The sequence below is a fragment of the Phyllostomus discolor genome, chromosome 7 (assembly GCF_004126475.2).
Source record: "Phyllostomus discolor isolate MPI-MPIP mPhyDis1 chromosome 7, mPhyDis1.pri.v3, whole genome shotgun sequence".
Lineage (NCBI taxonomy): Eukaryota > Metazoa > Chordata > Mammalia > Chiroptera > Phyllostomidae > Phyllostomus > Phyllostomus discolor.
The window spans coordinates 19,004,281-19,019,001 of record NC_040909.2 but is presented as its reverse complement, the minus strand read 5'-3'; the positions used below and the strand labels follow the sequence as shown (position 1 = coordinate 19,019,001).

Genomic DNA, 14,721 nt, shown 5'->3' with positions numbered 1-14,721 from the left:
ACATAACAGGGCCAGGCCAGGATGAGTTAGGCTTAATAAGCAGTAGGAAGTCACTGCAGAATCTTAGAAAATATGGGGATTGGATAAAAATGGGGATTTCAAAAAAACTGATTTTGTAGTGCTTTGAAGGTTGGATTTATACAAGGAAATCAAAGATCCCAAAAATGCAGTGAGGAATAAAGGGAAGCTTTAGACATGGGTGACAGAGAAAAGAAAAAGAGTCAACACGATAAGGAGTCTCAGAGTGGAAATGACATTTGGTTTAAAATATGGGGAGGTGTTAGAAGGAGAGGAAATGGAATCACAATGAGGTGGGGGGAAGCTAAGCAGGAAGAAAAATGTGGTAGTAGGAACTTAAAGATTCAAAGAAAATACAATATAGTTCAGAACTCAGATCAAAGGAAGAGAAATGTAGCCAAGAAAACTATCAGTCCATCCGCTCCCCATTTCTCTATACCCTTACAGTTTTAGTGTGGTGCCATGTGACTACTTGTGGCCAATGAAAATGATGCCTGTCACCCTGAGAATGAAGTCATGCAAAGCCATTGCCCTTCCCCAGGACAAAGAGCTTGGAGTCAAGATGGCAGAGCCACAAGGTGAATGGCAGTCACCCACCCTGCCCAACCACAGCTGAGTGAAAAGCAACCCTCTGTTTATCAAGACAAGAGACTCCGGGGTGCACTTGTTGGTGTAGTACAGCTTACCATGTCCTGGCTAATCCAGTGGACGTCTGTTATTCAAGTTTCATGGAACAGGGGAATGAGTAAAAGGTAACAGTGGAACAATGAATAGGATCTACAGGAGGTCACTGTTCATTGGCCCAAACACAATAGAACACAGGACCCATTGTGAAGCATTGAATGATGAGATAAAAAACAGTGCCATTGAGAAAAGTTTTAAAAATGCATCTATAATCCCAGTTAATCCTTTGACCTTGTGTGAGTCAAAGTGGTTTTAGTTACAAAGAGTTAAAGCTGGGGACTCCGAAGCCCTTCAACGTGCTTTAAAAGGTTTTTGTAGGTGGATAGCACCAAACCTCTGCTGATCTATTTTTATGTCAATATTATGGCCTGCTTTTACCTTGATCCAGATGTGATTACTACTTCCTACCCCCAGCAGAGTCATAATTAATCTTGTCCTTTAATGAAAAGGGGGAAAACGAGAAATGTGAAGAACAGAGGCAGAGAGGGATATTTCAGCACTAGTGAGCAAATAGCTGGAAGACAGATGAGAGAGAAAACGAGTATAAACAATACTGTATGCATGACAGATTAGCAAAAGTGGGGTGGATTTAACTTAGAGTAAAAGGAGACAGCGAAGAGGAGAGGCATGCGCATGCTTTCCTAGCAAGGAGACGATGGGCTAGAGTGGAGAAGAGATGGGAAAAGTGCCTTGAGATGTTTTTCAATTTGCTAGTTTCGCCACTTCCCTAAATCAAACACCAGATGGCAGTGCTGGCCCAGGACTGTCTAGTTGCTGCCCTGCATGGTTCCAGCTGTCAAAGAGAAAGGCGGCAAGCCTTTTCTGACATCCCTGTCTGCCATGGCAAACTTCTGCAAATGTGAAGCATCAGTGGGCTCATAGATTCCTTCAAAGGTGGCTCACCCCCAGATTGGCAGCTACTGGGATCACACTACTAATTCAGGTACTCTTAAAATCCTTGCTATTCATTTAACTTGATAAGGCCCTAGTTAGAATTATTTTTACTGCTGCCACGGCTTGAACTAATCCTCATAAAAACTTTCTTGAAGAAGCCAACATTCCATCAACTTAAAATTCATGCACAGAGCAGTATTAAAAAGATATTGTATCTTATTGGAATAATTATCACTAAAGATGGGGACAGCACCCCATCTTTAAAGTTTTCATGCAAGAATTTAAACCTTTGCACAGTTTACTTGTAGATGGCATAAGTATAAAAAATATGTAAAACTATAATCTTAGTTGGATATCAGAATAGAATATTAATGCCTATGACGTATACGTGTCAGGCACTATGACTGCCTTTGTATCCACAGTACAGCACGTTTTCCCTACAACAGACATAAAGCAGGTAATGCTGAGTTGGCCAAAAGGTTGACTCATTTTTTCCCCATAAGATGGCTCTAGTAGCACTTAGTTGTCTTTAACTCCATTCGAAACAATTTTGCTAGATTGTATTGTGACAGCTGTCATATCAGTGCACACTTAAAAAAGCTTATCAAAATTGGTGAATTTTTGTGTAGCCATTTTAATATTAAAGGTGGATGAAAACATGCAACATTTTTGGTATATTTTGCTTTAGTATTTCAAGAAAGGTAAAAATACAACTGAAACAAAAAAAAATTTCTGCAGTGTACAGAGAAGGTGCTATGACTGATCAAATGTGTCAAAAGTGGTTTGCGAAGTTTCATGCTCAAGATTTCTCAGCAGACAATGCTCCATGAGCAACTGGTAGACCATTTGAAATTGATAGTGATCAAATTGAGGCATTACTTGAGAACAAGCAATGTTCTACCATGTGAGATACTCAAAATATCCAAATCAAGCCTTGGAAATCATTTGCACTAGCTTGGTTATATTAATCACTTTGATGTTTGGGTTCCACATAAGTTAAGCAAAAACATATTTCTTCATGCAATTGTTTACTTAAATGTTATTAAAAATGTTCCATTCTTAAAACAAATTGTGACAGGTGATAAAAAGTGGATACTTTACAATAATGCTGAATGGGAAAGACCGTGGGGCAAGCGAAATGAACCACCACCAACCACACCAAAGGCCAGTTCCATCTGAAGAAAACTACATTGTGTACATGGTGGCATTGGAAGGGAGTCCTCTACTATGAGCTCCTTCTGGAAAACCAAATTATTAACTCCAACAAAACTGCTCCCAGTTAGACCAACTGAAAGCAGTATGCCACGAAAAGCATCTGGAATTAGTCAACAGAAAACACATCATCTTCCATCAGGATAATGCAAGATTCAGGATTATCCATCAGGATAATGACAACTGCATGTTTCTTTGATGACCAGGCAAAAACTGTTACATCTTGGCTGGGAAGTTCTGATTCATCCACCATATTCACCAGACATTACTTTGGATTTCTATTTATTTTGGTCTTTACAAAATTCTCTTAATGGAAAAAATTTCAATTCTGTGGAAGACTGCATAAGGCACCTGGAACAGGTCTTTGCTCAAAAAGATAAAAAGTTTTGAGAAGATGGAATTATGAAGTTGCTTGAAAGATGGCAGAAGGTAGTGGAACAAAACAGTGAATGCGTTGTTCAATAAAGTTATTGGCTAAAATTTATCTTGTATTTTTACTTAAAAACTGAGCAAACATTTTGGCCAACCTAATATTTTATAGGTAAGGAAATTGGAGCTTAAAGACATTAGGTAATGCACAAGCATCCTTTCTGCCACCGTGAGTCCCCCCGCACAACCCTGTACTGGTATCTAGAGCAAACAGCGCCACCACCAGCACTCCTGTAGTATAGCACTTTATAAACATGTCACATTCTTTCTTTCCCTTATCTCAGTAGTCCCATAGCTGCCTGAATTTTACTGAAGAAAAATATGATTCTAGAAAATGTAATGACTCCTTAACATGACACAGCTAAAAGTTTGATTTTTGCTTGTTTGTTTTTGCTATACTAAACAATGACAAAAGAAAAAATGAAATCCAATATGTATGGTTTTAAGTAGGTTTTCTCAGACTTGCATAATATATGGATTTTTTTTAAAGAACTGCATCCTCTAGTATCTCCAAGGATATATCGCAGACTATCTGTAGCCTGCAGGGCTCCATCCAGTAGTGACTCAATATCTTTTCTATAATAAAACCCTATTTTGATATGCTACTGCTTAAGAGAGTTCCCTAAATGCTAAAGTAAAATGTTAAAGATTGTCATATCAAAGTAAATACACAAAACATAAAACTTCTCTTAGAATTTACAAACCCCGAAAACATGAGTTCACTTGAGAAACACAGCATTACTCTAGATTCAGTCAAACCTGCCACCCTCGCCATTAGGACCCAGGAGTTCCAGATGATCAGATAGGGGTGGTTCTCTTCCCATCCGTCACCACTGCTGAAAAAACAGTCAGTGGCACACCTTTCAGCTGAGGGCCGCACAGAGCTCCTCCCAACCCCGAGCACTGGTTCTGGGGGCCACAACTGTGGTTGGTAAGACAGCAATGCAAAATGCAAAGCAGCTCCAACCAAACTCTTTGTCTGTTCTCTGGGCGACAGATGTTGAATTTCTGAAAGTAGCTCTATGCTAATTTCCAAAGCATTTCTTTAACAAAACAATCGAATCCTAATACAGAGTTAAATCCAAAGCTGAAATTGGCTAGGCAGATTTTCCCTAAGCGATAACACAAAGACTGGTACTGAAAGGTGACATATGTACTTTGGTCACCTGATACACCCAGAGATTGATTTTCTGGCTCCGGCGATGGACATGAACCACAGATTTCATTCTCAGATTATGGGTCTTAAGATTACCATCTCAGTTGTGATGAAAATAGATGTCAAATCAGTGAAGGCCGGGTAAGGATTTTAACATCCTGCCTTTTAAAATAGTTGCTTTTAGATGATTTCCCAGATCTGTCTCCATGGAAACCGGAGGAAAAAAGGCCACCACCAGCCAAAAGTAAGCAGTTTCCCCTGTAAGGTCATCTGTTGGTTGTCGAGAGGGATCTGGCCCTGGCTTCAGGCCGGCCTCCACAGCAGAAGTCTGAGAGGCCGATTAGTAAAGAAATATGTGAACAAGAAAGGAGGGTTTTTTCATTGATTTGTTTGTTTTGTCAATTCAGTTTTACTTTTTGCAGTGTTCTTTTGCAATTAGCAGAGAGAGAAAGTGATCTTGGTCTTTAGCCTATAGCAAGTATAATGTTTAGGCTTGTATTCCTTTCCTTGTATGAAAGGCATTGACTTTGGTTAGCACTGCGATTTCAAGTCCCCAAAGAGGAATCATTCCTTACTATGTGCAATGTCAGAAACTTTAAAGTATTCTGGAAATACATTTAAAAACTATAATGGTTATACTTGAACTTACAGAACAGAATGCCATCTTGCCAAAAAAATATGAAATCATTTGTAATGTTGTCAATGTAAGAGCATAACAGCAAGAATGAAAGTCGTAATAGTTTCATTTTTACTTTAAAACAGGTTGAAATCCAATGAAGAAGTCGAATACACCCATTAAAGTTTATTATATATGAATTAGCAGCACAGGCATATGAACACTCGATTTAAACTTCAGAGGATATTTTCCCTCAATTTACTAGTTAATCATTGAGGTAACCAATAAGCTCTTGAAAGCAATTCCCATAACACTAAAAGGAAGAATGCTTTCCCCATATATCAATATTTAAATGGAAATGCATTTTAAATATATCTTTACTCGATAGAGATATGGCACATTGCATTTGGTTGATTGCTTTTCTCCCCCCACCCACGTGTTTCCTTACGCCCCTCCAGCCTCCTTCATTTCGCCAGGCACACAAGCCTGTGTGACTGCCTGAGAGGAGGGTTGACAGCAGAAAATGGAGAAATGTAATCAGTTTTAGACTCCTGAGTCTCAAAAGACTAGCCTTCAGAGTGACTAACCAGAATACTAGACGGGAGAAAAGGTGAGACAGATAAGAGACAGACTGCTCCCCAGGCAAGAGGGAGAAGTCAAAAGGAAGCTGTGAGAACTCAAAAACAGTAGCTCACGGAGAAAGGCCTCCCTTGTCTACCCTCCATCCCCCAGGTTAGTAAGGGCGCCAGTTGTCAACTTGTCGCCTCTTAGGTCCAAATACACTCTTCATTGCCCTGCTGTGATACTGGGACATTTCTCCCCTGCCAGCGGGCAGGATGTTCAGCTGTAAAGGGTGCTGAAGGGACACTGGGGGTGGAGGGAGCTCATCCCTGGTCCCAGTGATGTTCCTGCCTTGCCCTAGGCCTTCAGCACCAAGCAGTCAGCAGCAATTGCGCCCCCTAGTGGTCCTTACCCCCCCAGCCAGATTCAGTCCTGCAGGCCGCTTCCCAGACAGTTGCATGGGGCAGCACCTACCTGTGCTCAGCCTCCCCGGTCCTATAGCAGGTAACTTCCCATCACACCGCCCTCATGTGCTGACTTCCAGCAAGCTCCACTGTACAACACCCACCCTAGGTGGCTTGTCCCAATCCCCCAGAGGCAGGCTTCCCTGCCAGCTTCTCTAGAACAGCACTTTCCTAGATTTCTCTGGCCTTCCCAATGAGGTCCGAACACCAGGCCTGCTTGGGGGTGTCCTATTATTTCCCTTCCTTGGGTGCTCTACCTCAGTACTGTAAGCAGTGACTTCACTATCTGCTCTTTTTTTACTTTCTGGATTTCTTATCCCCTACTTAGTAGACAATGATTTGTTAGAGTCAATGATACTTGAACAATTCTTCACATTAAACCTTCCCTGCTGAGATTACCGTGTGGTTTCTGCCTCCTGACTGGACCCGCACAGATACAGATTTGGCTCTGTGAATGTCCCGGGAGAAGGATCCATACAGGCGGGATCTGGGGGGTGAACTGATGGTGCCCTTGGAACCGAGCCCGGTGCTAAGTTTTTGACAACAAGACACAGGGTGTCACGGCGTGGTTACCACCTTCATGAAGAGCCAACTAAAGCCAGCGCCCTGGATGCCACACCTGGACATTAGGCAGCATGGATCCTACAAGGGCTGGGGTGTGGGTGTTTTCAATCCACGGCTGGGAATCCAAGGATTTTGGTGCCTGCCAGGATCCAGAAACCAATCCCCCATGAATATTAAGGGACTATAGGGGGGTTTTTGTGGGGAAGGAGGGGAGGTCAAATGTTTAATGTAAATTTTCAATTATGTGGGGAGTCAGTGTCCTTAACCCCTGCATTGCTCAAGGGCTGACTGTACACCTTAATCTATGTAACAGAAAGAAACTCTAGGTCTGGTAGAGAAGAATATGAGTTGAGATGCTGTTGCCACAGTGGAACAGCAAGTGCTATAAGGGACACACTATAAACTTACCCCCACTCCTTCCCTAAAGGGACCTGAGGCCATTTCCTGCAGTGGCTGTTCACTGAGGGGAGGAAATGCACAGGCGCTCCCGGGACACAGGAGACTGGTGGTAAGGTGATGCCTATTCTCATGGTTTCATAATGCCACTGTGGTACACCAAGCAGAATGGTTTTCTGTTTGCTTTTATGTGGGAGGGAGCAGATGCATTAGCCCAAGTTTGACTTACAATGGGCCCATGTGGTCCCCTGAGCTGGAGGTATTTGTCTATGTACTTGAACGTAGAATTGAAATTGCCACAGTTGGCAGCTGACAGAATATCCACATTGGTTCTCTGAGTCTTTGGCTGAGGGCATGTTTACATTTCGCTCACTGGTAGGTCTCAAATACCTGGAACAGTGACTGGCACATAGTAGGCACCTAATAATTATATGTCAAATAAATGAATGAGTGAACTGTGTAAGATGTGCCATCTTAAACTTCAAAATAACAGCTACTTTCTCCTCCAAACATCTTCACTTCTCTATCTACAAAGTTTTCTTTTCCTATGCAGAGTACATACCTTTGGTAAATGAATCATCAAGTCAGACAAATTTCTGTAAATTATTAGCAGCCATTTTTAAACAGTGTTGCTTCCCCGGTGCCTTAGAGTCACTGAGATACAGAAATAGGAAGTTTTAACAATCCTGCATTTTGTGTGCTTCCCGTTTTCACTTCTCTGGGAGGTCCTGGTTTCAACCGAGCATCCTCGGGATTTGTGGGCGGGCACCACTTTCTTCTTTCCTCCCTGTAGTAAAGCTGTTTCAAAAGCCCACCTGTCTCCCCACTTTCATCCCCACCCTCATGGCCCATTCAAATTGAACTGGTGTTGGTTGCGCACTAACAGTGGAAGAGAAGGTTTTAGGTCATAGGGAAAATCTCATATGTTTGCTTTGGTTTTTTTCCCCCTACTATCTCCTTAGCTCTGCTGCTGAGCCACAGTGTCCTCCACATAGTTGCAGCTGGGGAGGATAAGAACAGGTACTCACTGTCATTGAAAGTTCTACAAAGTTCTTAAGCAATATGATCAATGAATTTATATTTAAGATTAAAAGGTAATAAAAAGCTAAAGCACTGACCTGTGTGATATAGATGATTTTGTGCAACTGAATTAAGATCTGCTGAATAGGATCACTGATTTGACGCACTTTCCTCTGGGATACAGCAATCCCTGCAGATGCTGTGGATAAGAAATTTTTCATTTAGTCAAGACCCTAGTTTTTTCTCTTAAAAGTTATTATTAGTTGAAAATGGAGTAAAATTCTGAAAAAAAATTAAGCAAAGATCCTAATTCTACCAATAAGACAACATGCAGAGACCCAGTAACACTTCAATATTTTACAATATAGGATGCACAATTCCTTCCTTTTACTTCTCAGACTTAATATGATGATGTTAAATCTTAGAACATCTGAAAGATCAGTTATCTCTTGGAATTTTTGCCTGCAATTACATGAGGCTGCCACCAGGAGTCAGTGGTGCTTTGGATACTGTGGACATTGAAAAGCTGGGCTGTAGATATGGGCAGTTAAAATCATGCTTTTAAAATTTTAATTCATTTAACATATTTAAAACTACTTTCATTAAAACTACTGAATGAAAACAGTGAATAGACAATCTTACCGAGGATTTCCATGTATTCCCCAAAACAAAAAAAATCTAATAACAAATTTACTTTGAATTAAGTAACTTTTAAATACTTATTACATATTATAATTTTCACCTGGATTTCTGTCGTGGTCTCAATAGGGCAGATTTATAACTTATCCCAAATTCTCATCATAGAGCCATACCACTTTCACAGTTTTATACTAGGGTGTTGTCAAAAATCATTTTGTTTATGGATATCTTTATTGAGTTAATTAAGAAATTCGCACAAGAAAAAATCCAGTTCTAGTTCACCTGTATTTAATATTTTGTTTGTTTAAAATTTAAAGGATCTATCTTCCCTAGGCACTGTGACTAACTCCTTATCCACATCAATTAAATTACTTGACTTCAAGATGTGATTAAATAAATAACTCTTAGGATAAATATGTGAAGGTAAATCAGAAAGAATTAAGACAGCTCAAAAACAGAAAACAGAAAGCTGGAGTTACAGCCTGCAGAAATGGCCACGTATACGCACATCATATGTTCCACAGTGGTGGCTTCTTGCAGAACGAATTCTTCAAACATTAACCATTTGTCTGTCTAGACCCACACCCAAACCCAGAGACCGTGTAATGTGGCCAAGTTCAAGTTGTAACAGGAACATTAACTTTGCATTTTCAGAAACTAAACAGCTTAGTTTTTTACTGTTTTTATGTTGACTACTTCATATTTTTGATGTGTGGGCTGAACATTTATAGGGAACAAGTTAAAACCTCACAGCCTGGCAGAGCGCTCCCAGACTCGGGGTGGCATTTGAGTGGGATGTCACATGGGTTTGACTCTACCTTGCCACAAGAAAGTGCTCATCTGTGGCCCTAGACACAAAAACAGAGAGAGTTAGCTAGAATGCCTGTCTTCGGAAACAGCCAAGTACGCAAAGTAACTTAAAATTGTTTTTCCTAAGATCCTTTTGACCACTGTCTCTCAATTCCAGTAAATTCTTGACTTTGGAAAACAGTTTTTTGATTGCTTACTCTCTAAAAATACAAATTAAAAAATGTTTACTCACACATGCCCCACGTAAAACAAGCAAAGAAACACAGTAACCACCGAACCATCTGCATTTAATACCGAAGTATTACAGGAGACACTGGAGGCACCCTGGCACCACCACGCATCTGCCCACCCTCCCAGAAGTGACCTCTGACATCAGCTTGGCGGGGTGCCTCCCAGTCACTTTTCTACCCATTCACATGCATACGTGTGTAACTTCACAGCAGTATTTTCAAACTGTGGTTGAGTCCTAAAGTCAGTTTAATGGGTCATGACCAGCATTTTTGAGAAATGGGATAGAATGAAGTGAAACAGGGCAGAAAAATTTCAGAGTGCACTGCATGTGGTAAGAATCCACTCATTCAAGATATAAAATGTGCTTCTTATTGAGGCTCAGTTCCAAAAGAGTTTGAAAGCTACTATTGTAGAGAATCCATAGCATTCCCTCACGCATTTTTTCTCTCTTTTTAAATATATGGTGACCCGTCACAAGACTTTTATAATTTCTTTTTCTCACTCAGTCCGGCATGGAGATTCTTTTTTGCCAGCACAGAGTTCTAGCTCATTCTTCGTAATGACTTTTTGCATGCATCATGGTTTACTCAGCCAGTTGCGTCTCAGTGGCTGAGTACTTAGTTTGTTTCAATGTCTCATCTTACAAATGATGCTGCACAGAGTATATATGTGCATGGCTCATTGTGCATAATTGTGAGAAGTCTTTTAGGATAGATAGGGAGAAATTAAATACTCGCTGGGCCCTCAGATATATATAGTTCTTATTTTAAAAAATACCTTTTAATGTGAATCAATTTCAATTTCGAATCAATTTCACACTTTGACCAGAAGGGAATCCATTTTTCTACACCTTGATCACCACTATATATTATCAAACTCTTCAATTCTGCCTATCTGATTTTATGTTGATCTGAAGGCAGATGAGGTTACTGCACTTCTTGGATGAATTTCTTGTTTCTGCCCTTGCTTTTTGTCCTTATTGGTTTGTAGGCACTCTTTACATAGTCTGAATAATAATTCCCTTACTGCATTTCATATGTTAAAAGCATTTTCACCTAATCTGTTACTTCTTTTCAATTTAAAGGATATCCCCCACCCCACCACCTAGACTAAAAGAAAATCTTAGTGTCAGGCATAGCACAGTCTCTCCGAGACCTGCTGCTGCGGCACCATGGAAAAGCAGGGCAGCGTGACCAGTTCCTGGTGCGCTCTCCTGGTGCGCTTGGGACAGCTCGCTAGGATGTGAGTAATCGGGTGAATGAGGATTGGCGAGACAAAGAAAATTCGAGACTGGGAAAAATGGGAGGGAGTCTAGCTATAATATTTGCAAAACTTCTTGATTTCCTGAACCAGGGCATGAGAACTATTATTCCTCCTTTTCTACATGATCGAATCTTCAAATTTCCTATATTTCCTCGCCCCAAAAATACATACTTATTTAGCCCTTAATTAATTTAGGAAAACAAAAAAATATAAAAATCCAAATAGACATTGTTTTGATCTTTTCTTCCTCATTTAAATATTAATAACTATAAAGTTCATGGCAAATGTTAGCTACATCATTTTGAGTGTTAAAGCATTCTCTCTCAATAAATCTTTCAGATTGGCACACGTAAGGCATGACACATGCTAACCATTCACACACACACACAATGCAACACATATTTACATTTACAATTTGTCCTAAGAATAATTTCATTAAAATAATTTTCCCTTAAAAAGACATCACAGGTTGGGATTATATTTCAGTCAGTCATAGTATGCCCACGATTCAGATCTATGTTGTTCTTAATACAACAGATACACAATATTTGGTCTCATTAAAATGTAAGCAAAATCAAAGTTTAAATACTTCTGTATTCCTTTAATAGTTTTAAGTGAATTTAAATAGTGTTTTAAACCTTAGAAGAAACTACAAAACTCCCTATAGAAGGCAGTTTGTGGTGACCCCCTGTGGTGAGCAAGAGCCAAGGAGGCTGCCGAGGCTGAGGCCTGAGTGACTGAGAGAATGACACCCCATGGAAAGGGAGAGGGAGGTGACAGAGAAGACAAAGACTGGGGAGCTTGGACATCGAACCTCTCCCAACATAGACCAGCAGGGAGTTCCGCAGTCGGGGAGCAACTGTTGGGAGGGGAGTCCCAGTCTCCCCTCAGCCACACCTAGTGGAAGTTCCCACAGGATGGCAGGGAGCTGCATCAAACCCTCAGCTTCTTTCACCCCGAGGATCAGGCTCCTGTCACCCCCTTTCATCTGAACCTTCAGATAGGAGCTGTTTCAAGGCCAAAGAAGCAAGGCAACTTTGAATGCTGACCCAGTTATGTTTATGTAATGCTTCTCATCCTCTTCAGGCTTAGTTCCTGTGTGTGTGTGCGTGCGTGATTAGGAAGGGTTTCCCCAATTCTAAACTTGCTATCTCCTTAGTTATTTCTAAAATAGAAACAGAAAATGTAACCTCAAGATCTTTAAAGTTCCTAGAAATGACTACACAATAGACATGGCAAGATGCCGTGTAGAAAATTGACTGTCGTGTTGCTCCCCACACTTACTTCTGACCCTCGTGAACTCCTGAGCAAGCAGAGTGCAAGGCTAGCTTTCCCCCAAGGCGGGGTGGCAGAGAGGAACCACGAAACAGAGCAAGTACTTTCCTGGGTTTTAAAAAGCAACAGTCTGTCTAAGCAGAGGCAGAGAGATTCAAAACGATAATTGCTGAATAAACTCACTTTCCCACCCCTCCTGGATAACATTAAGATTCTCTGAAGAGGGAAGACAAAGGGGAAAGGGGAAGAGGAGAGTCTCAGAAGAGATTCAAATTCCAGTTCACTTTGGGCAAAGTCAGGTGGGAACATGAAGGAGGAAAGAGTTGAGTGATAGAATTGTCTTTAAGTTTGTGGATTCAAGAGTGGTACAACTGGGTGCTGATTCCCATGGGGAACTCTGAGATGTCCCTAGTCATGCACTGCCTACCTGTGCCACATGGCAATGGCACAGGGTCCGGTGGGTGGCAGAGGGTGCTTCCTGGAGCTCCACCGGGATTGCAGGTCTCTGGGCCCAGGAAGGTCAGCCACACAGAACTAGAAGCTGACAGAACGAGAGAGCCTGGCCTGTAGAAGCCTTGCCTTCATTCCAGGGATCCCAGCCACGGGGTGGGGGGCAGGGGAGAGGCATGGGGGCAGAACATGCCCAGGAACTGGAAGTCAGGTGGGGCTCTGTCACTTCCCTGGATGCCAGTGTGGAAGGGTAACCACACTCAGTAACCAGATCAGATGCCAGCACAGGTGGTCTCAAAGCCCCAGGACCATGATGCCAATGAAATCCTTGGAACAAAAATGTCACCCAGTTCAGGGAAGAGAGAGAGAGAGAAGGGCAATCCTACTTATCTGACTTTACACCTGATGTAATAAGGAAATCACCAGCACACCGACTTTACCTTTAGGCTAATTGATTGTGCTTTCTGATTTGTAGAAGGGGGCTCAAAATCACAATTAAGCTCATTGTTGGGAAAATCCGGAGTTAATTTTTTGTTCCTGAACTGGTGGCCTAAAAATAGCATCCACATCTGGTCTGGCCCAGACAGCCCGACTCTCTCCACTCGGTGGTTCTCATGCGATGCTACACTGACCAACCAAGTCAGGAACCAACCAATGACTCGCTTTGTTCCTCCTGAAGGAGACTGTTTTTTCTAAAAGTCAACTCTATTGATGAGGCCCAGGATTCTCAGGAATAAAACATTGTGATGTGAAAACCACACTATGTCCAGCTCTATGAATGCAAAGACTAATTAATCAAACTAAGGAACAGAAAGAAAAGATTCCCCCACCTCCCTTCAATTACCTGAATGAGAGAACTTTATCCCAGTCATGGAAAACTGGGCGAAATGATCGTTGCTTCATTATCTGACACCATGCTAGAGCGTGTTCTAACAACCCCACTGGATTCTAACCTACTACTCTGGGGTAATGTCCCAGTGTGTTTAACTAACAGCCCACACCAGTGAAGGGGCAGGCAGCTCACAGCCCAGAGGATTAGCAATTAAAGCTGCAGAACTTGACGAATTGGTATGACTTCACAGGCCGGTGAAGAAGTAAACCACAAAAATATGGTTTTATTGCCCTGTAGAAGTTTCATCAGTCCTATGCTTAATTTAGCAATGTTATTTCAGCTTTCCTTCTTGACTAACTATATAAATCCCTGTTCTTTAAATGCTCTTGGAACCAACTCTTTTATCCTCCATCTGGTTCCATCATTAATGGATTAAATAAAATTAGAACACTTGCTAAAGAATAACTTTAAGAGTTGTGCTTTTGCATAGCAGTATCATTTTTTATAAATATTTTTATTTATTTATTTTTAGAGTAGGGGAAGGGAGAGAGGAAGAGAGGGAGAGAAACATCAGTGTGTGGTGGCCCCTCACATTCCCCTACTGGGCACCTGGCCTGCCACCCAGGCATGTGCCCCGACTGGGAATCGAACTGGTGACCCTTGGCTTCACAGTCTGGCACTCAATCCACTGAGCCACAGCAGCCAGGGCAGCAATATAATTTTTGAAAATAGTTACATAAATAAAATTGTAACTAAATCACAATCTAAAACATCCCCAATAACCTGTGGAGTCCATAGTGAGGAAAGTCAACTAAGCATGCGAGGTCTCAGGGACACTGGAGCACCCGGGTACTGGTGGCCTGGCCACAGGAAAGAGGCCTCTCATCACTTTCTCATTAGTACTGACTCACCTGTCACCATCTGCCATACTCAAATTACTGTATGATTACAACTCAAAGGATAGTTGAATATACTCCAAAACTATTTTTTAAATTTCATTAAAATGATTAATCATAGCAATCTGGAATTTGAGAGCCTTGACTTTCTCTTGAGTCAATTATTTTGAACAGATACCACCATCATCACCCAAGCAACACTGACCTTTCCTCTATTTCTGCCAGAGGGCGCGGTAACCTTCCCCTCCTCCCACTTGGCCCCTCCTCCTGGGGCAGAAACCCTCTGGGCGGGGCAGAAGCTGCCACTGCAC

At 41.6% G+C, this 14,721-nt stretch overlaps 1 protein-coding gene across 4 annotated transcripts in view; it reads right to left on the bottom strand.

Annotated features, from left to right (window-relative positions):
* NEK10 (NIMA related kinase 10) overlaps positions 1–14,721 on the bottom strand; it is a 182,724-nt gene that overhangs the window by 19,513 nt on the left and 148,490 nt on the right. For 2 of the 4 annotated variants that reach the window (XM_028518292.2, XM_036030574.1), the window contains 2 exons: positions 9,472–9,501; positions 8,113–8,213 (listed from right to left, as the gene is read on the bottom strand). In XM_028518292.2, coding sequence (XP_028374093.1) covers positions 8,113–8,213; positions 9,472–9,501 — 131 coding nt within the window. The remainder of the gene's footprint in view (positions 1–8,112; positions 8,214–9,471; positions 9,502–14,721) is intronic. The other 2 variants (XM_028518291.2, XM_036030575.1) reach the window with 1 other exon arrangement.